General features: G+C 52.7%; 1 protein-coding gene across 7 annotated transcripts in view; it reads right to left on the reverse strand.

Moving 5' to 3' along the window:
• IGSF21 (immunoglobin superfamily member 21) overlaps positions 1–22,577 on the reverse strand; it is a 269,749-nt gene that overhangs the window by 8,499 nt on the left and 238,673 nt on the right. For all 7 annotated transcript variants that reach the window (XM_060310412.1, XM_060310420.1, XM_060310418.1 and 4 more), the window contains 2 exons: positions 5,764–5,879; positions 2,685–3,159 (listed from right to left, as the gene is read on the reverse strand). In XM_060310412.1, coding sequence (XP_060166395.1) covers positions 2,685–3,159; positions 5,764–5,879 — 591 coding nt within the window. The remainder of the gene's footprint in view (positions 1–2,684; positions 3,160–5,763; positions 5,880–22,577) is intronic.

Below are 22,577 nucleotides of genomic sequence, written 5' to 3' on the forward strand. Positions count from 1 at the left end.
TCTTGCATACAGCCTGGCTGCCATCACATGCGCCAAACATTTATGAGGTTACTATTATTCCCCCACTCAGCAGGTCAGAGAACAAGGCTCAGAGACCTAAGAGGCTTGAGACCTCACCAACTGACAGCAGCTGCGGTAAGACGGGAAGCCAGCCTGGGGGTCTCTTCACTCACCCACCCAATTTGGCCCCTTCGCCTGGGTGGCCCTGCTATGTCCCCCAGTTCCCCGTGGGCACACACATATCTGTCATGCCCACTGCCTGTGAGTGGGCCTTTCTCTTGCTCTGATGATGGAGGTTGGGGGTGCACACCAGGTGGCTCCGGTCAAGGGAACCATCTGGAATCTGGGACAGGGCAGGCAAGTGCTTTACTATGGCTTGGGATACGGGGTGGGAAGGGGGTGGAACAAGCCAGTGGCAGCACCCCGTCCATCACTGGGAGATGTGAACTGCAAGCTCACCTTTCCAGCTGCTCGGAAGTCCTTGTCTGGTCTCGTCTTTCTCATTCTCTGTGGGGGTGGGACAGGGAAGCCCTCCCGTGGGAAGTCAAGCCTTGGGCAAGAGAGGCTGGGGGCGGCTTTCATGGGCAAGGCATCCCGTTGAAGGGTCGAGGATGCTCTGCTTCCCAGCCTGGAAGCAGACTGTATCTTGGGGACAGGGAGGTTCAAATGCAAGAAGGAACTCTGGGAAGAATGGAGGGTTCAGAGAAACTGGGGGCGGGAGTTCTGGCAAGGTGGGAAGGCTGAGAGAGGGATTTGGACAGGCTCTGCGTGGGGATAATCCCAGCGCCTGGCACAGGGCCTGGCCGTAAGGGGTGCTTGTGAAGTTTCTATGGCATGATGAGCAAATGGTACTCAGGGGGCAGGCACCATGACAACAGATGCCCTGAGGCAGCACAGTGAGTGGAGGCTAAGGGCAAGACACTGGGGCCACACTGCCTGCCTTTGAACCCTCCCCCACTTACCTTGCGCAACTTACTTAACCTCCCTGCACCTCAGTTGCCTCGTCTGTGATAGAGGATACTAATAACGCTGACCTCACTGAGTGACCATGAGGATTACCAATTGGGTAACTGGGTTACTAATTGTGTTCATATGAGAAAAGCAACGGTCCATGGTATATAGTAGGTGTTCAGTAAATGTTAGCCCTTATTATTATTTTCTGTGTGGGCAAGTGGCCTGTGGGAATCAAAGGGCCATTTTAATCAGACTTCAGACAACTAACCCCATAGCCAGCAAGGGTGCCCAGTCCTGGGGCTGGTAAGTTCAGTGGTTGGCATAAGGGAATTGGAGAAGGCACCAACAGACCCGGCTGGAAATCCCAGCTCTGCTACTTACAAGTTGGTGACTCAGAGAAAGGGACCCCACCAAACTGAGCCTCAGTTTTGCTCACCTGTAAAATGGGACTGCATGGTAAACTGCTTGTGAGGAGTGAATGAGAGAATCCTTGCATATGTTCTTGGCACAGAGTAGGTGTTATATGTACATGAAATCCTTTTCTTGGTGTTTGGTGCAGGGTTTTCTGGTGGACTCGCTAAAAACAGAGACGGCCTTTGGACCCCCAGGCACAGGCTGGGGTCTCAACCCTCGTCAGTCATTGCTATCTGTCCTCAGTCATGAGGGGCCTCGGTTAGGGGCTGTAGATGTTTCCATGCAGCTCTTCACCACTGCAGGAGAGGCAGGGGACAAGCCCTGGCATCTTGGGCTCTGGGTTCAACTGCTGGGTACCGAAAACCAAGGTCCAGAGGGTTGTGGGCAAAGAGGGCCAGTACTGGGTCAGTGTGCCCAGCTCCCTGCCCCACCCCACCCCAGTCAATACAAATCCTGGCTCTGAGAGCCTCATATTTCTAGTAGAGAAGGTTCCACATGTCCCGTCTCCCTGCCTTTACTCAGCTGGGAGGAGATGTACAAGGGGAAACAAGGATCTGCTCTGGGGACATACAGACTTGGTGCTCTGTGGGAAGAGGAAGCAGGCCCCAGATGGGGATTGAATTCTCAGGCTGAGCTATCCCTGGGTATCCAGTTTCCTGGTTGCGCCCACGTCCCACATCCCTGCAGATGACAGGGTTTCCATTGTACTTAAAAGTGTAAGCGAGAGCAGTATCCTCCCACGTCCTATACGTTCCCTACCCCAAGCTGGCAAAACTACCTTCAGTATTCCTGACCCTAATCCGACAAGCTTCCAACCTGCCACACTCATGATCCTTACCTAGTAACTGTCCCTGCACTCAAGGGTCTCTTATTTCAATCGAGAAAACCCCTTTGTCACCTCCTATGTTCCCATCCTTCCCTGGACGTTTCCTGACCTGACTCAGCAACTCTCCCTTATGAGTCCCAACTCCTGTGTCTTCTTCACTCACCCAGCAAACTTCCCTGGGAGTGTCCTGTTCCATCTTCAATCTTGAAAACCTCCCATGTTTCTAACACTGATCTAGCAAAACTTCTGTGACTTCCATATCCTTGATCCTGCTGGACCAAACTCCCCAGACCTCCCTGTAATTTCCTATGTCCTCCAACACAGCTCAGCAAACCTCCCAAATAGCCTGCCTCTGACCTCCGTGCCTAACCCCGACCCCGGCTCGCTCCAACTTCCCATCTCCGTGGTCGCCGGCAGCCCGCCCTCTTCCAAGGCTCCCCACCGCCCATCTCTGCAGGGGCCCTGCAGAGTGGCTTCCGTCGAGCCTCACCCAGCGTGACCTCTGCCTGCATGGGCATCGACAGTGCCGGGTGCGTGACCTCACAGCTGAAGAGGGCTTCGTTGTCGATCTGCGGGTTGAGCGTCCAGGTGAGCAGGGCGCGCACCTCCACGGTGCCGTCACTGCCCGGCGTACGGCTGTGGCTCAGGAAGTAGACGGGCTCGGAGCTATGGACCCAGCGGGGGAACTCGCGGCTCACCACCGTCTCGGGGATGTTCTCGGTGGTTGGCTGGAGGGGGATGCTGGGATCCGGGGTCAGGCTGCGGGAGGGGCGCTCTGTGTAGGAATGCCCGCCCCGGCTCTCAGCGTCCAGCAGGGACAGTGACCTCTGCATCTTGGTGTCGTCCAGGTCACGGTGCAGCAGGCCGCGGAAGGGCCTGCTGTCCTGGAGGGGGCCGGAGCTAGCAGCCGGCGGCTCTGACAGGGGCACTGCGTCGATGGGCTCCCCATCTCGTTTGAAATAAACCTGAAATTGCAAGGAGGGTGTGGGAAAAGATTTTGCCCCAATGACATGGACCTCCCAGTGGGCTCTCAGAGGAACTGGCCACAGGAGTCCAATCCTTCAGGAGCCTCCTCCTCCTAGTAGCCTTCCAGATGGACCGCTCTCTCCCTCCAGCACCCCAAGCGCTCTGAGTCAGCTCGGTTCAATGGGGACACGCAGGCTCTGGCGGCAGAGGCTGAGCTGGTGAGCCTCTTTGAGCCTCAGTTTCCTTACTGAGAACACCTACTTCATGAAGGGAATGAGAACACTTACTTCATGAGGCTGTTGGACGCTTAGAAACAGTGCATGGAAAAAGCACCCTGGACACGGCCCTGGCAGCCCCCCTGGGCTCCAAGGGTGTGGTCCGTGCCCACCTGGGGAGAGCAGGTGGGTGAGAGTGAAGGTGGAAGAGCGCCAGAGATTAAGTGAGATGTCAGAAGGAGAAGGAAAGGATCTGTGTGTGTGTGCGCACATCCTGGAGGTTTTGGAGAGGAAGACAGGAAACAGGTGTGCGTGTGGGAAGGCGCTAGGTGCGGAATGAGGCAATAGGCCGCATATTCTCACTTCCTCCGCCAACAGGGAATTGGAGTTTTGAGAGGCGGCATTTCATTTAATTTGCTGCCTTTTTATTTTGGTACATATGCCAGGGGCCTGTGGGGATTGGGTGTATTTTTTTTAAATAAATCGATGGGAGACAGGGTGAGAGGAGGACAGGAAGCAGCTCTGGGGACGCTGGTGCCGGTGGGGAAAGGGAGCTGGAGGATGCGGAGGAGGACCAGGTGGGGGGGGCGAATGAAACGTGGGGTGCGCAGAGTCTGTCAGAGTTTACAGCTCCAACGAAGAATCTCTTATGCACATAATAGCCTGCTTTGGGGTTTTTCTTTCTTTCTTTTTTGAAAAGTGCTTCAAAAGCAGGTTTGTAATTTATGTCAAAGAATTCTTTCAAGTTTTGATATCGCAGGCAAACGTAAGGTGCCTGGAATGTGGGGAGATGAGGACCTTTCAGATATATATATATATTTTTACATATATATATTTGAATATTGTACTGCTGTGTCTTAAATGGCAGGAGATGGCCAGCTCGGGGAGGAGGGGGTCTTCCTGAAGCCCCAGGGCGGTGAGGAGACTTTCTCTGTGCCCTGCAGAAAAGGAGTTTTTCTTTGGAGAAAAAGACGAGCTTGTCTCATTTTCGAGAGGGCAGACGTCTTTATGGGCTCCAAAGGGAAATCTTGGGACCACGCTCTTCTCTCGCCAGTTGCTGGCTCTGAAGCTGCTTTTTCCTCTGTGTCCTCAGGACTGTAAGGTGCAGGTGGAGGGAGATGGGCTTCATCAAAGGCTCGTCTCTGCACCTCCGCCTACTGCCCCCTGTGCCTCTGAGCACCTGCTTACTGCCCTGTCTTGGTTCTCTCCACTCCTGTCCTGTCCTGGACAGCTGGTCCTGGGGTGGGGCTGGCCTGGTCCCAAGGTCACCCCACTGGATCCTGCCTGTGAGACAGTCAAGGGTCTGGAAGGAGGAGAGCCCCTGCCTCCCCACCTTGAACTCTAATCCCCCTGCCCAAGGCTCCAGCCCCACCCCTAGTGATGTGTGAAACTCACAAGGTCAAGACTCAAAGTATCATATAAGGTTAAACTTGGCCTTGGGAGCACATAGCCCGTAGGTTCTCAATATGGTTCAGGGAACTCTCAGGGTTCCACAGAGGTGCCTCAGGGACCCATTAGGGCAACTTGCCCTTCCTTCACTTTTAAATGTTTTCAACATGGGGCTTCCGTGTATTTGAATCAGACCAAACAGGTCCTGATGCTTCTAAAAATGCTGAAAAACTATAATGTCGCCCACAACCTAAACCTCCTCAAAGAACCTGAGGAGCAGAGGGCAGGTCTCCTTGCTCAGGGTCATTTGGTGCATGTGACGTTAGGGGCTAGAAGACAGCCCCCCACATGCTCTCCCATTCTAGCCCCTCCCCCCACCCCCCACCCCCACCCCCACCCCCACCCCGCCCCTTAGAGCGGCCATGACAGTAACTCGTGAGCTGCACTGACAGGCCTCAAAGCGCTTAGGGCAGGGCTAATAAGGAGTTGGCCCAAACAGGGATTTCCCCCTCCTCCCCGCTTCCCACCTCCCCCTTTTCCTCCCTCCTTCCTACCCTCCCCAGTGGACTTGGAGCTGGAGGACATGACCTTGAGTCCCAGCTCTGTCAAGAACACAGTGGCTGACTCTCTCTACATCCCTTGCCTTCTCCGGGCCTCATCTGTCTCCATCCTGTTCAATAACTGGGGTAGGGGTGTGCTTGAGGCTGGGCTCCCCTGAAGCCCACCCTCACTGTGCAGTTCAAGGATTTCAGGGTCCAGGAGAAGCGGGGGTTCTCAGCACCAGGGGACTGGGAGCAAGAAAGGCATATGGGCGCCTGGGTAGGTCAGATGAGTGGACAGGATCAAACCAAGGCAGACGGGGCAGAGTTAATTTATGCAAGCTGTGGCCTCTATCCTTCGTTCTGCAGAGTGAGCGCTGTGGTGACAGGGGCAGCTGGATGGGCCACGAAGGAGGGGGGCCCGGCAGGGACGAGGAGGGACGACTCCAGAGGTACTCACCGTGGGCGCCGGTTTCCCTCCCGACACGATGCAGACCAGCGTGAAGTTCTGGGCTTGGTAGCGGCTGAAGGGGGCTGGTGTGTCAGCGGCCACCACCTCAATGGAGGTGGGAGGAGCTACTCAAAAGAGAAGCACAGGAAGACCAATGCTTAACTGGAAGGTTCGGGAAGAGTTCACTGATTACCTAGGATGGGCCAGGTCCCACACTGGGCATTGGGGTGGGGGACAAATATTGCACAATTCCAGGGGGTGCCACTGGCAGCAACGACAGTGAGAAGGATGTCGCTACTGGGCATACAGACAAGGCCCTGCCTCACGGGGCTTACAGCCTGGTGGGGAAGATAACCATGAATCAAGTGATCACACGGTCAACTGTGCTAAGTGCATCAGATACCAGGAGGTATAACAGGATGTAAAGGGACCCGCTCAAGCCTGAGGGAGTGACGCCGTGCTGTGCCTGAGGACGCAAGAGTAGGCAGAGGACAAGTGTGGCAGGTGGAGGGAACAGCATGTGCAAAGGCCTCGTGACAGTTGGCTCAGGGCAGGGGGGATGGAAGGCAGGCTGTGTGGTGGGAGGGCAAGGAGCGGGGACGTGGTGCCTGCTGGGGCTGGGGAGATGTGCAGGGCACCGCTGGTGGGTCACCGCTTGCAGTGGTGTGCTGTGGCTGGTTCCTACCAGCTCCTGAGAGCCGATTGTGATGTTGCTGGGAATTTTGTGAACCAGTTCTTAAACTGCTGCTAGATCGAAACAGGCCACGGTGGGCATCTTTACGCCATGGAAATCAGCCACCACTGCAAATCAGGGCTTTCTTGTTTGTTTCTTCCGCCGTCCCCACCCCAGGCCCCCAGAGAGCAGGTTTGCCAGCCCACCGCTGGCTGTGAGTTTTTCTTCTTTGTCCTGAGAGCAGGAGGAAGAAGGCTTCAAGCAACAGCAGAGATATGATCTGAGCTGCATTTTGAAGAGACTGGAAACACAGAGTGCTGTTTAAGCCAGCGAGATGGGTCGCTTAGACCGTGGTGAGGGCAGAGCGGGAGAAGCAGATGACTTTGAGAGATATTTAGAGCCAAGAGTCTTCCCTCTTTCTTTTTATTTTCCCCCCAAAGTTGGCTTATTTTGATTGGTCCCGCTTCCCACCAGCTTCCCTTTCTGCTCTCCTCACCGCCCACTACTGGCTGGTTTGCCAAAGCAGGTGTTCCCAGGCACCGTGGGTTATTGAGAGGTCAAATGTGGAGCCATCCGGCACTCCTGGGTCCAAGTCCCAGGGAGGTCACCGCCACCTCCATGTCCTTGGGCAAGTTACCAAAACTGTGAGCCTCAGTTTCCCGATTTGCTAAGTGGGATTAATCCTTGGCAGACACATTTGAAGGATGAACCAGCTAATCGATATGAAAGGGCTTAGCACGTGCTAGGAATTCACTAGTCTTATGACTCTTGAGATTATTTCCGCAACTTCCTTGTTATCAGCAGGACAGGAGCCAGAACCTTACAACTTTGCTTAGGAAAGGCTGTCAGTTCTGGCTTCTTGTAGCCTTAGGTCAAGTGCAGTGGGAGACACAGAGAAAATGAAGAGGGGTGGGCCTTTCCTTCCTGCAAGGGGTTTTCACTCCAGTTAAGTTTAATTAAATCCGACAAACATTTCCTGACACCTACTAGGTGCAGGCATGGTGCCAGGTGCTCACCACAGGCGCCCAGTGATGAAACGGATACAGCGCGTCGAGAAGCTCACAGTCTGGCGGGGGTGACAGACGCCTGGCAACTCTATTTTAAGGTCTAGTGAAACGAAGCCAGGTATGAACCATTCATTCGCTCAGGCAGCCGCCATGTGCTGTCGCAAGGGAAGCAGAACAAACGGGAAACAATGGGAGAACAATAGATGGAGAACTGTAATTAAGTGTGAGGTGGTAGGAAACAGATGGGAAGTGGGGTAAGGAATTCCGAGAGGGGAAAAACACACCAGAACACTTCAATTATCCACAAGTCACAGTCTGCGATCTAAGTTTTCTAGGACTCACTGAAAGCCTGGATCCCACGGCAAGAACCAACAATGACCAACAGTTAGGAGCCAGGAGCTGTTCTAAGCCCTTCACGTGTGTTAATTCATTTAATCCTCACCATGCATCTACATGGGTTTATTTATTCCCATTTTACAGATGGGGAAACTTAAGAGGTGAAGTGGCTTTCTGGGGTTCACAGAGTTTGGATTTGAACCCCAGCACCCTGGCTCCAGGGCTCAAATACTAAGCTGGAACACTGACGTATCTTTGGAAAGAAGAAAGAAGTTCGTACCTATCAGCGCCTTTAGCCCTAAGTGCACATTTTAGCTGCTGGGGATGCTCATTTACCTGACACATCTCAACTCTCACGGATACCTTTAATCCAGATCCTTGGAGGAACTCTTCCCGTGGGTGGCTCTACTCAACTCGGATGCCCCAAAGATCAAGGGACCATGCCAATTAGAGCTTAGAATAATTCTCTGTCACTGCTCATGGTGGCTTATGGGTAGGGATAAGTATACCCTCCAAGAATCCTAGGCAGCGGTCCCCAACCATTTTGGCAGCAGGGACCGGTTTTGTGGAAGCCAATTTTTCCTCGGACGGGTTGGGGGGATGGTTCAAGGGGTAATGCGAGCGATGGGGAGAAGCTGTAAATACAGATGAAGCTTCGCTCCCTTGCCCACCGCTCACCTCCTGCTGTGCGGCCCAGGTCTTAACAGCCAGTCCATGGCCTGGGGGTTGTGGACCCTTATACTAGAGGCTCAGGGCTAGTCAGGGGGCACCTTTAAAATCCCTCATTTCTTCTTTCTTACTTTCATTGAGCAAACAGGAATTAGACACCTAGAACCTTCCTTATAGGATTGCTTTGAGGAATAAATGAGATGATGCTTACAAGATGCCTAGCACGTAGTAAGCCTGCAATACAGTTGAGCAATTTTAATTAATATTATTTATCTCACTATTATAAACGAGATAGTATAGGACAATGGTGAAGAGGATGGGCTCTAAATCACACTACCCAGGGTTTAAAGATCAAGCTGTACCATTTGCCAGCTAGGCAACCTTGGGCAAGTTATGTAGCCACTCGGTGCCTCAGTTTCCTTATCTGCAAATTGGAATTATAGAGTACCTGTGAGGATTCAATAACAAAGTACCTGAAAGTGTTTTGAAAGTGCATGTCAGATGCATTTATCAGGCAAATTTATTAACGTTCTTTCTTTGAGGCTCTTTGCTACTTTCTGGGAAAATAAATCATCGTCTTTGCCTTCGGGACATTCATGGTTTAGTGAGGAGACCAGAAATGCTCTGGACCTGCACTGTCCAATACAGTAGCCGCCCATCCCTGTGGCTCTCAAGCATCTGAAATGTGGCTTTTTCAAGTTCATATGTGCTGTAAGTGTAAAATACACATTGAATCCGGAAGACAATTTTTTAAAAGCGTGTTAAGTATACCATGAATATTTTTATACTGGTTACTTATTGAAATAATACATGGGGTACCCTGGATTTAACAAATCTATTATTCCAATTCATTTTAACTTTTTAAAGCCTTTTCTTAATGTGGTCTTTAGAAAGCCTACAATTAAATATATAAATATATATTTCTATTGGAGAGGGCCAGTCTAGACCTTCCATTTTACAGGTAAGCAAACTGAGGTCAGAGAGAGGGAGAGATTTGCCTACAGTCACACCGTCAGTCAGTGGCAGTGCCTGCACTGGCACCCAGGCCTTCCAAATCCTGACCAGGCTTCTTTGTACAGCACAAGTGCTCCCCCCGACACACACACACACACACACACACACACACACACACACACACACACACACACACACACACACACACACACACACACACACACACACACACACACACACACACACACACACACACACACCCCGTTCTGGAGATCTGCACCCAAGTCACGCACACCACCCACACAGACCCTGATTGGGAACTGTGTTCCTGTCCCTCGTTATACTTCTGAGCAGGTGTTAACAATATGTACAGTTAGTCAAGCTCATAAGACACTAACGGATTTCAGTTGTATGGAGCAGGACACGGCAGAGCTGCTAATATCGGCGTGGACAGTCCAGGCTTCCCACACTCTGCATCAACGTATTCCTCAGTTGCTGTGTCCTAGGAAAATGTCACTCTGCATCTCGCCTCCTGTTGCCCGCCGGAGGGCTCTGAGTGCGGGTGGTCAGGGAGCTGTCTACACCCGGGAGTCCTTGGCTGCCTCGGGATGCTTCACTCCACACGTCATCCTCTCCCCCTTCTTCCTCTCTTCCCTTCCGTTGACTACGTACAGCACTCTTTCCCCCACAAACTGCTGCTTCTTAGGCTCGTGGTCTAGCACCTTCCCTTACTCTCAGTCTTCCCCGTGCCCATCTTCTTCTCTACTTCTCTCTTGTTGCGGAGCACGAGCTCCAGGCGCACGGGCTTCAGCAGTTGCAGCACATGGGCTCAGTAGTTCTGGCTTGCGGGCTCTAGAGCGCAGGCTCAGTAGTTGTGGTGCATGGGCTTAGTTGCTCCACGGCATGTGGGATCCTCCCGGACGAGGGCTCGAACCCGCATCCCCTGCATTGGCAGGAGGATTCTTAACCACTGCGCCACCAGGGAAGCCCCCCAGTTTATTTTTGACTTTGCCTTAAGCAGAGAGAATTGCTGCTAGAAGTTTCTTCGACTGATTTTGTCCAGCATCTGGGAAGGTAAAGCGGCTTCACATCTGACACGGCCACACAGCACAGCACGCCTCTGTTCCAGGCCATTGAGGAGGGGGCAGGAATCAAAGTTATTTTAGACTCTACTGTTAACATCGACACAGTGAGGCAATGGTTGGGTGATCGGTTTTATGAAATTAACTCTGAAATATTGCGTTTTTCTCTTGAAAGTAGAACTTTGTTTCGGTCATCGTAACTCACTTTGCAGATAATGTGATGGCTCTTAGCTCTGTAAATCATCCTTTGGCTTTTGCAATTCAGGGACACAAACCTGTTGTGATATAAACCCCAGCAGATCTGGGTCTAACTGTATCTACTGGAGTTAAATTCTCTCCCCACCATGAGGCTCCCCCCAACTCCTCCCAGGGAACCAGCTCAAATAGAGTGAGGCCAAGGTTCCAGCCCAGGCTCTGTTACCAACATCCCATGGGACCTTGGGCAAATCAACTGACCCACACGGACATCAGTCTTCCCATCTATAAAATGGGTTCAATAAAACATATCCTGCCAAACTTTCAGCTTCCAAGATTTTGAGAGAAGAAGCAAGTGAGAATATGGACATAAACCTTCTACAAGGATGGTGAAGTAGAAAGGGATTATTTATATTACCTCTTCAATTGCTCTCACTTCTCCCTGGGCTGGGAGGGACATAGAGGGGAAGTTCTTCTTCCTCTCAGGGGTGACCACTGTCTGGAGGAAGGGATAATCTCTCCTTTTCCTTGAGTACCTTGTGCTAAATTGGTCTTAGCACACTCCTGCTCTGGGTGTCATTTATCAAAGGGCGGTAATCAATTAGATTTTGGGGAGGAGTGGGGGAGGGAAAAGACAAGTTCAAAATTACATTATTTGCAAAAATCCATTCTTCCCTCTCAGCATGCCTGCTCTATTGACTGCCTTCTGTTTCAATCAGCTACTAGTCACTATACCATATTCAAAAAAAAGAAAGAAAACCACCCTCAATATAAAAGTGTTCATGAATATAAATATTCCTCCATGCTTCCTATTTTAATTTCTTTCTTTCTTTTTTTCTGTCCCACATCTCTGTGTCTTTCCCATCCTCTCTACCGGTCTCTCTCTGCTTCTTTAAGATGCTACTCAAAACAGCATCTCTTCCAGGAAGACTTCTCTGCTCCAGCCACACAGAAGTGCCCCAGGTTCCTTCCTCGCCTTGCTCACCTCCTCTGTGCCCCGGACATACCAGTCCTTCTGTTGGTTAATTCGGCTTCATCCTTCAGGTCTGCCCTTAACTGTTGCCTCTTCCAGGCAGCCTTCCAGTACTTTCCCAAACTGGGTTAGGGCTCATCCTCTGGATTCCTGGAGCATCCTGTTCTTGTCATACCCGTAGGTGCTTGTCATTCTGTCCCGGGCCCACGTCTGTTTCTCCATTAGGCCGTGTGCTTTCTGAAGGCTGGAGCTTCGTCTTTCTTTAACCTCAGAGCTAGTGCAAGCCTGCCACGCAGGGATTCAATTTCAATTCCTGTTTGCTTTTTTCCTTCTTTCACTTCTAGTACAGACAAGCACACAATCTGTGGAAGGAATCCCGAAAGACCTTGCAATGCCGTGGGCCCTGCCACCACCTCTAGCCTTGTCTCGACCCTCCCCCCAACACCATGCTCCAAATATACGGAGATATTTTTGGTCTATAAACACCCTAAGCTTGTTTCAACCCCGGGGCCTTTGCATCTGCTCTTTGCTTTGCCTGAAGTCCTTCACTCAGCTTTGAGCAAGGCTGGGTCCTGCTTATCTTTCAAGTCTCAGCTCAAATGCCACCTCCTAATCTGAGCGAGGAGCCTCTTCTATTCTCTGTCACAGCATCTCGTTATTTCTTCATAGAACACATCATAAGGTATAGTTATTTCGTATACTGGTTCTCACACTTGTCTTTTTTTCCAACACACCCCACTAGTATGTAAGCACCATGAGGACAGGAACTCTTCTGTCTACTGCTACATCCAAGGGCCTGACACACAAGGATTCGCTCAATAAACATTTGTCAAATGAATGAGCTGGGAGGAGGGACTTAAGTGTCCTGCCCTCCCACCCCTGTCCAATTTGGAAGGGCTGAAATCTTAGCCATGTCCAAGCCCCTCTCTCCCTGCAGAAGCCTGAGGAAGAAACAGCCCACCAGCAGAAGGGGGACTCCAGCAAGAAAAAGAGAGAAGGAAAGGCACAACGCTTTGCTTTATGGGAAAATTAAATATTGAACTGAGTAGTGACGGCAGCCAAGGGGAAAAAATACTGACAAAAAGCCCCCAAATGGAGCCGCCATCAGTGACAGGAGAGATAAACGCAGTGTCTGTGCGTATATGAGCTGCAATGGGGCCCTTTTATGTGGCATCTGCTGAGCCAGATCACAACCCCCAACCTTGGAAGCGAGCGGGAGCCCGCGTGCCGATGCACCGGCGAGGGGTGGGGATCTGGGTCCAGGTCATTGCCAGCATCGGTGGCCACTGCCCAGACCCTCCCTGCCTGGAGACGGAGGCCCTTCTGAGTGGAGCGGGGTCACAAGGGTACCCAGTGGCTGCGGGTGTAGCCCATCCACCCCGCCTTCCTCTCTGAGGAGAGCTGGTTGGCAGCCCCGTTCACCGGTTCACCTGCCTCGCCCCTCCCCTGACAGCTGTTGTGCTTTCCAAGTGGTAGGAGATAAAATTAACAAGCCCAACTGGAGGCCCTGGCTGGCTGCTCTGGGGGAGCAGGGGAGTGCGAGGCGGATGGTGCAGCGTGGGAAGTGGTGAATCGGTGAGGCTGGGCCAAGCAGGATGCAGCTGGGGTTACTGCTAACGCAGAAATAAAATCCTACGAGCACCTGTGCACACGCACAGACACACACACACGTAATATATGCACACACAGACACAGACACACACACAGACACACACACACGTAATATATGCACACACAGACACACACACACACACAGACACACAGACACACATACGCATACGCACACACACAGAGACACATAAACACACATACGCATACACACACACGTATATATACACAGACACACACACACATATATATGCACACACACAGATACACATAAACACACACGTATGTATAAGTGCACACACAGAGACACATAAACACACATACGCAGACACACAGACACACACAAGGGCAGTGGGAGGCCACAGGTCTTGAGGCCGGATCTGAATCTGCATGCTGGTGCTGTTTTGTACCTGTGCGTTTAACCCGGAAGTTCTCAAAGTGTGTTTCCCGGGCCAGCAGCTTCAGAACTTGTTAGAGATGTAAATTCTTGAGCCCAATTCCAGACCTGCTGAATCAGAAACCTGGGGGTGGGGGTCCAGCCACCCAGGTTTTAACAAGCCTTCCAGGAGGTTCTAATGTAAGTTCCACAGGGGAATTACTGCCTTGACCTTCTTAAGCTTCAGTCTTCTCGCAGGCACAAGACCCACTCCAAGGTAGTGTTATGTGAACTAACCATTAGGTCCGTAGTGGGTGCTTGGTAACAGTTGTGGAAATTATTACCGACTGGGAGGACAAGGCTCAGGGGAGTTGGAGAACCTCAATCCGACTTCTCCGGGCCTGGGCAGACAGGGCACAGGGAGAGATCCCTGGAGGCTTTCCGGCTGTATGCACTGATCGGATCAAAGGACCTCAAATCCCCAAACTACCTGCCCCTACAAGTGGAGCAACTTTCTGCTTGTGCCCTGATTGGCTGCTTGTCCACGTTCCATGTCTTCTGATTGGCCTCCTGGGCTGCCAACCCCAGGTGGACCCTCCCTACACCTCGGCTTCACTGTCCGGAGGCAGCCTGTCCAGCAGCCTGTCTGCGGCTACCGCGTGTGACTGCCCCAGCCCTGCCACGCCACTGTAGTTTATGTGGCAATAGAGTGAATGTGTTCAGGCCCACGATAAGTGCCATTTCCGCAGAGATGAAATCTGTGGGGTGTGACACGAACCCATTTTAAATAGCAGCAAGGCTGGCTATTTGGGGGATGTTTTCAATGTATCCCAGAGGTATATATAATACACATGGGCGATTTCACCAGGTGCCATCGTTTTAGCTTTATGAACGAAGTCTCCAGAAGCCTGTGGAAGCTTGGGGGAGGCCCTGGCAAGTGGGCAAGCACATTTGAGATCTGGCCAGGGGCAGTGACGCTCAGCTCAAGTTCAACTTCAAGTTCAGGCTACTCTATTAACCCCCCGCCCCCCTCCCAAGCCCCTGAGAACAATAGGCTGGAGCCTGGAGGTTCTGGGTGGGTCTCACGCCCTCTTCCCCAACGCTGGAAAACCTCTGTCCCTTCCAGCAGAACTGTGTCCCCCTCAAGCATCGGGTCCTGGTGTTCTGGGGCTTAGAAGAGAGCTCACCCCTGGACTTCCCCACCCAGCCCCTGGGGCACCTGGCTCCCAGGTCACAGGCTTTCTGCTCACCGGCAATGTGTCCCTTAGGCAGGTGCTAGCTTCCTGGGCCTCCCGCATAGGACAAGGGTGACACTGGGGCCTGCCGGTGCCTGTGAGGACTGAAGTGCTTGGCTGGGCGTACCCCCACCAACCTCCCAGCAGAACTTCCCAAACCCCCAGCCCCCCAGCTCCGAGCCCTCCCTTCCCATAGGACTCTGCAGCCATAGTCTTTCCTGTCCCATCAGCATTCTAGGATTGACTTCCTGAGTCAGAGGGCAAGCGATCATTCTTGCTTCTCACTTTTCACAAAGCAATTTCCAGGGGAGGCAAGTGGGGGGTAGCGGGGAGGGGAAGAGCCATGGAGAAGGGGCGCTTTGTGGGAAAAGGATTGTGTATTATTTCCTCCTTGACATTTTACTATGAAAACATTCAAACCTATCAGAAAGCTCAAATAAATGTACAATGAACACTCATGAATCCATCACCCAGTTTCATCGATGAGCATTTAACTCTACTGGCTTTATCACACAGCTACTGGACTGTGTCTTTTCCAAGAGCAGGGCGAGGCAGAGCCAAGCTCATTCCTCTTGGGATCCAACTCCTGGCTAGGGCGGTAGGGCTTGACTTGGGGGTGGGGGAGTCTCAGAGATCCAGCCCTCATGATCTCTTCCCCTGGTCTTTCCATGGCCCATGTGCTGAGACCTTGGCCACCTGTCTCATCTCTGACCTCTCTAACCTCATCCCTCACCAGGTCTGCTCCGGCCTCAGTTCTCTCATCTGTAAAATGGGCATCACAACAGTACCTACTGCATAGGGTTCATGTTCGTGGCACGCTTTGCAGGATGCCTGGTACTGGTAAGTCCCTGTACCTACTGGCCATCATATTTATGAACAGTAACCTCCATCACTGGCCTGAACAGTGGCTGGACTTTGCCGACACCACTCACTCTGGTCACTGGCCTGGGAGCTTCCTCAGGTAAGGACATTGGGTCATCCTGCTGACCAGGGCCCCAGCTAAGGGCAGCACAGAGCAGATCTCAGCGAGCATGGGCTGAGCTGATGTTTGAGGGGGTGACTGGTGGGGGGGGGGCTGGATTTGCTCAGTGAGTATCCTCCTCTGCACCCTGAGTCTGGGGTCCGTGGGGTCCCCAGCACACAGCGGGTTGGGTGAGGGGTGGGGAGGGCCCTTGACCATCACTTCTGCTCACTGGTCACTCTGAGGCAGGTTCCATGCTAAATGCTTTAATGCATTAGAGCCTTACAGAACCTAGAAGCAGGAATTATTATCTCCGTTTTACAGAGGCAGAAACTGAGGTTTTCAAACGCACTGGTCCGTGGCTACTCAGCCAATAAGGACCAAGGCTAGGACTTGAACCCATGTCTGGCTTAAGCCCTCAGCCTGGCCCTGCTTCTCGCCTTCTGTGGGGTGTCTCTCCAGGCACCGGTTTCCTGTGTGGTCTGGTGAGGGGGGCTGGTCTAGGTGGGTCCTAAAATCCCCCTCCAGTTCAAAAAGTCTATGGCTTTATGTGGGAGGTCCAGAGGGGGCAGCAGAGGGTTCAATGTTAGAGAAGAGGAAAACCGTCAAAGATGGTTGTCAGACAGCTGTCAGACAGCAGGACCGCTCAGCAGAGAAGGGCCCAGGCTCTTCCTGATGGGGAGCCTCAGGAGTTGGGGTCTCTGCTCTGATGGGCCTGGGATCCACGGGAAAATCAGCTGGGAGGCATGCCTGGCACCAGAGTTTCGCAGTGAATACACTCTCTACCCTCACAACTGCTCCCAAGTCCCCCGGCTGCCTCGGGGAGTTTCCCAGGCCCATCCTGGCTCCCATGGCATCCCTGGACAGACGTCACTGGATTCAGGGCCCCCTCACTTTTCCTCTCTGCCTGTGACCAAGCCCGGTGGACAGAGGGAAGGCAGGGCCCCCAGCAGCTTGGCATGCAAGAAGAACTTTCCCAAGAGGCTCTTACCTCACCTCCCCTGCTCCCACCTGGAGCACAGCAGTTGGCCTTCTATGGGCTCAGGAGCCAGCCTGTCCAACTTCACATCCTGGCTCTGCCACCTGTTAGCTGGGTGACCTTGGCAAGTCACTTACCCTCTCTGTGCCTGTTTTCCTGTTTTCCTCAGTATCTATCTCATAGGGTTCTTGTGAGCATTGTATAAAGAATTTAGACCTTTAGACCCTGGCCTGGCACCCAGTAAGCACTGAATAGATGTCAGCCGTTGTCCTTATTGTTGCTGTTATTATTATTGTTTCTTGCTACCCGCTCCTTCCTGTGCCTTGGGGTCCCGCCACACAGGAATGCTCTCTACTTGCCATGCTTTCCTGTTCCCACACCGTTGCTTACAGGGCTCCTTCTGCCTGAAATGCCTCCTGTCCTGTCTGCCCCAGCCTACTTGGCCCAGCTCTACGCCACCTCCTCCATGAAGCCTTCCTGATGCCAGCCCCTCGGGGAGAGCCTCCGTCCTGGGAGCTCTCACATCCCTCACCTTGCACCCTAGTCCTCCCCCATCGTTCTTATTTTCCATCTGCTGGAATTCTAGAAACCTGTGCCCTTATTTGTCTCCCCATCATTCAGGGACTCCTTCAGGGCAGACACTGGGTCTTATATCCCTCTCATTATCCCTGGAGCATACAGGTCAGGGTCTGGATTCAGAGAGAGGGGCTGAGAACCTCCATTTGGTCACTTGTTAGCCAAGCAATCTTGGGCCAGTTGCTTCATCTCTCTGAGCCTCAGTTTCCTCTTCTGTAAAATGGGCATAACCATGATCATTCTCTCACCAGCTGAGAATTAAACAAGAGAACACTCATAATGAACTTAGTACCATGCCTGGAACATAACAAGCACTCTGTCAGTGTTAGTTTTTGTTATTAAGATTATCTGTTGGGAAGATTATCACTCCTAGGCAGTGAGCTGCCTCCTTGTGTACAGATGGGGAGACTCAGTGAGTCCAGGGCTCCCTGCAGGCTGGCAGCAGAGACAGCAGTGCCGACCCCAACACGAGCTATACTTGGAGCGTGGTCCTGGTCTGTTTCCCCTTCTGTACGTGAGGCGGTGGGATTACTTCCCTTTCCCCAGGAGTGGCTATAAGCAGCAGACGCTCTTCCAGGGACCGGCTCACCACCTCCCACAGCCGCCCCATCCCTGCTCTCCCAGCTCCTGATTCAGCTCTGTTAACACCTGTAACTTTAGCCTTGGGCCTGTTCCTTAAATCACTGGGCCTGATGCACGACAGTTTGGGCGGCCACATGTCCCTTGTAATTAAGGGGCCTGTCCCAGGGAGGGGAAGTTTACCTTCTGCCAGAGACACTAAATCCAACTCCCAGTGGTGGAAAGGATAAAGCATCGCATGGACCTAACACTTGTCACGGTTTAACGATGCACCTGCAGGCCCGCTCTGGTGGGGTCGGGAGGCTGGAGCCGAGATGGGTGGATAGTAGGTGGAGAGAGGCAACCCTGGAACGAGAGGCGAGCCCTGGTCTGTGAGATACAGAAGGTCCAGGGAGTTGGTGAGAGCCTTGGGGGACTGTAGCCACCTGCTTGGACAATTCCAGGGAGCAGATGAATTTCTAGCTCAGCTCAGGAGGGCATGACAGGCCATTCCATGAGAGGCTGTAAGGTGGCTCCTTAGCCAGGTGGTCTGGGTTTGAAAACAAGCTCTGCCACTCACTTGCTGTGTGACCTTGGGTGAATTACTTAACCTCTCTGGGCCTCAGTTTCCTCATTTATTAAAATGAGTAAGTACCTACCTCCTAGGGTTGTGAGGAGTAAATCGATTAATACATTTAAAGTGCTTAGAGCAGTGGTTGGCCCCCTGTAACTAGAAAATTCACCACTAATATTAAGATGGATCTCTCGGTCCTTCCCCCATGGCAGGCACATAATAGGGGCTTATAGATATTAGTTGAAACGAGGACTTGTAAGTGTGATGAATGAATAAGCAAATGGTCTGTTTCCCTCAGAGAAGAGCTGGTGACGTCAGCTCTGTGGCCCCAGGGAAAAGATGCACAAAACAGTGCATATGGTGCTTGACAAAGCGTTGTACCTTCCAGCCATGATCACGGGTCAGAGGGCTTCCACAGCGTTCCAAATCGAGCCCTTTGAGTGGATGTGCTTCAAAGGCCCTGTTTCCATCCCCAGCTCAGGGACTCAGGTCCCCATGGAGGGAGAGTGGTAATCAGAGAACATTCAGGTTCCTATTCTAGGCTTCCCTTTATTAGCAGACTCAGTGTTCTCTGCTGTAAAATGGGGACACTGATCTTGCTGACTTTCCGGACAGCTAGGAGGAGCAGCTGACAGTGCAGCCCAAATATTCCATGCTGGCCCTATTGAGCGGAGCCTCGGTGTCTGGCCGAGGCCCAAAAGGCTGCCCACACTCAGGGAGGAGCCATGTCCCTCCTGGCAGCCTTGTGTAGTGGAAAAATCGGGGGCTCTGGCTTTCAGCAGACCTGAGCTCAAAGCCCAGCCCACTCACTGCTGTGGGACATCAGGCAAGTTCTCTGCCCTCTCTGAGCCGTCTGCAGTTTGCCCCCATAACTGAGGCAGCATAGGGCCTGCCGAGGAGTGGGTAGACGTGAGGGAGGATTGGTGAGCTAATGTACTGTGCTGGGCCTGTCGCTGAGCACACAGTGGGCTGCGGTCAAGGGCAGTCCTCCTTTGCGGGGCTGTGTGCAGAGAGGCAGGGACCGAGGACTCTAGAAGCCTGTCCAGGAGGTGGTCAGCAGGCTCTGGGCTTTGCGGCTGAAGCTGGGAAGTGACCGTCCTTGATAGATGACCCAGTTAGCTGCAAAGAGCTCCTCTGAGCCCCAAACCCATCTGTTTGGCCCCTCTCTGAATGAGGTCTCAGCCAGTGGCCTCAGCTGGCTGAGGGCCCGTGGGCGGGCAGGTGGGCAGAGTGCACAACTTTCCTCCAGGTCCCTGGCCAGGTCCAGGCACTCAAGACATCAGTGTCCGGTCTCCGAACAGGCTTTATGTCCATCCTGGAAGACCCTGGCCACCCTGGCCTCAGTCCTCTGGGCTCCAGCCCCGCCTCTGGCAGCCAAGCCCAGCCAGCTGCCTCCAGCCCCTGATGCCCATCTAGAAGCCCCGACTGGTGGGGAGGAGGTCTGCAGAGGTCCTGAGGACTGCAGCCCTGGCCTCTTCACGCCAGCGGCCCATTTTCTGCGGTCGCCGTCTGCCGAGTGAGGTCACGTGGTTTCACTGGTACCTTCTCAGGGGAACATCTCCAACCTGTGCCAGGTCCTGCCATGACCTCCACATCTGCCCCCGTCTTTCCAGTTGGTCCCCATGCCCTGTGGCTTCTGTCTGGAAACGCCTCACATGCTCAGCCTCTCCTGACTGAACCCTGGGCTGGCTCTTGCCATCTCTCCCCTCCTAACTGCCCTCCCTGCCTTCAGAACCTGCCAGCAGACCAGGCTGAGCACGATCTTCTTTAGTTCCCACAACAGCCCTATGAAGTAGGAACCTTCATTACCCCCAGTTTCTAGCTGAGGAAACTGAGGCTGGGAGAGGATAAGTCACAGTGAGACTGTGGAGGGATGGGATTGGACTCAAGGCTGCTGGATCGGTCCCTTCCTGATCTCCTCCACCAGGGCCCAGGGTAGGAGGCCACAGTTGTCACTGCCTGGCTTATAAGGCTCCCACTGGGCTGATGTCACTTCCTGCAGCTCTGATCCTATTCCCTGGCCCTACTGCCATTTCCAGGGTGAAGGTTAGGGCAAAATGGGTGAGAAGTAAGCACTACTACTCTTTTCACGAGTGCCCAGTGTGAGCTTGGGACATAAACCTTTACATTTCGTGCCTCAACAGGGGAGATGCTACTGCAGTCCCCATTTAGCAGATAGGAAAACTGAGGTTCAAGGAGATTAAATAGGCTGTCAGTGTAGCGTAGTGGTTAGGTCTCTAACCACTGCTTCTGGAGCCAGCCTGCCTGGGTTTGAATCCCATTTCTGGCCTTGCTGGACCTGTGCCCTCAGGTGACATTTTTAACCTCTCCATTTTCACACCTGTAAAACGGGGAAAGTAACCGAAGACCCTACGTGAGAGGTCTGCTCTGACAATTAAATGCGTTAACAGGTGTAAAGCAGGGCCGTGCCTGGTGTGTAGCAAATGCCCTATAAGCATTTCCTGCTTTTATTACTCGTAGTTGCAGAGCTGGGTTTCGAATTTATGGCTGAAGCCAAGGCCTATACCCTTAAACACCCATCGATTCTCTAAGGAAGTAAAGGCTGTTTCTAGTCTACCTACTGAACAGAGGTGTAGTTCTTCAACTGGGGTTTTACCCAGCCGTCTGTTCCCAGTTTGGAGGACCACCGGCATTTACTGTCACTCACCCAGGGTGGGTGGGAAGGCTGATGGGGGAGGGGAGAGGGCTTGGAGGTACCCAGATGTTTGCCTGGGGGACAAAAGGCCCAGGTCTGGTCTTCAGGACCCTGGGGGCTTCTGGGGTGGGAGGTGGAGATTTGGGTTTGCACCCTCTTCCCCTCAGCGCCCCAGGACTCCTCTGCAGCCCTGGCTGGGAGGGTCCCAACCCGCCCTTTCCTCCTAGCCCGTGGCCACTGCACTCGCCTGGGGCCGGTTCAAGCCCAGCAGGTGGCTCATCCTCTCCTGCTGCACGACAAGGGAATGAGTTGATCCTTTCTCACCCAGCAGGTGTCCTGGGCTACAGAGAGGGCTATAGTGGTGGCTCTGAATCTTGCCTCCCAGCTACCCTGCCTGGGGACCCCCAGGGATTCTCAGACCAGCCGTCTCCCTCCAATGACTAACCTGCTCCCTGGACCACCATTTCCAGCAGCTGTGCGCTGGTCCCGCAGACAGCCTCCCAGGCCCCCACCGCTGTCCTGCCCCACAGGCAGGCTTTGAATTCAGCTGAAGCCCACTTTCCCACTGGCATCCTACAGAGAGGCAGGGCTGTGCTTCTGCTCTGCTCAGGCCTGGGGAGAAGCAGTAGGTCTTTGAGGGATGCAGAGTCTGCCCTCAGCCCTCACATCTCCCCATCCTGCTTGGAGCCAGAGACATTTCTCCTGCCCAAGTCAAGAGAAGTCCTCAACACTCCAATTATTGGTCCTGGGAACACGCTCCTCTTTTAGAGAGGAGGACTGGGCTGGGAATTCAGAGACTGGAGCTCCAGAATCTGGTCTCACTGCTTTCCACTGCGGCTGTACCCATTTACACAAAACTAAAAACAGAACTACCATAGAACCCAGCAATTCCACTCCCGGGTATATATCTGAAAACCCCCAAAACACAAATTCAAAAAGATACATGCACCCCAATGTTCATAGCAGCATTATTTATAATTGCCAAGATATGGAAGCAAGCTAAGTGTCCATCAACAGACGAACGGGTGAAGCAGGTGTGGTGTATATATATATATATATATATATACACACACACACACAATGGAATACTACTCAGCTGCTAAAAAGAATGAAACTTTGCCATTTGCTGCAACATGGGTGGACTTGGAGGTTATTATGCTTAGTGAAATAAGTCAGACAGAGAAAGACAAATACTGTATGATATCGCTTATATGTGGAATCTGAAAAATACAACTAACTAGTGAATATAACAAAAAAGAAGCAGACTCACAGATATAGAGAGCAAACTGGTGGTTACCTATGGGGAGACGGGAAAGATAAGCATAGGGGAGCAAGACGTACAAACTACTGGGTATAAAATAAGCTATAAGGGGTGGGGGGGGAGGGATAAATTGGGAAGTTGGGATTAACA

The sequence above is a fragment of the Globicephala melas genome, chromosome 1 (genome assembly GCF_963455315.2).
Source record: "Globicephala melas chromosome 1, mGloMel1.2, whole genome shotgun sequence".
Taxonomy (NCBI): Eukaryota; Metazoa; Chordata; class Mammalia; order Artiodactyla; family Delphinidae; genus Globicephala; species Globicephala melas.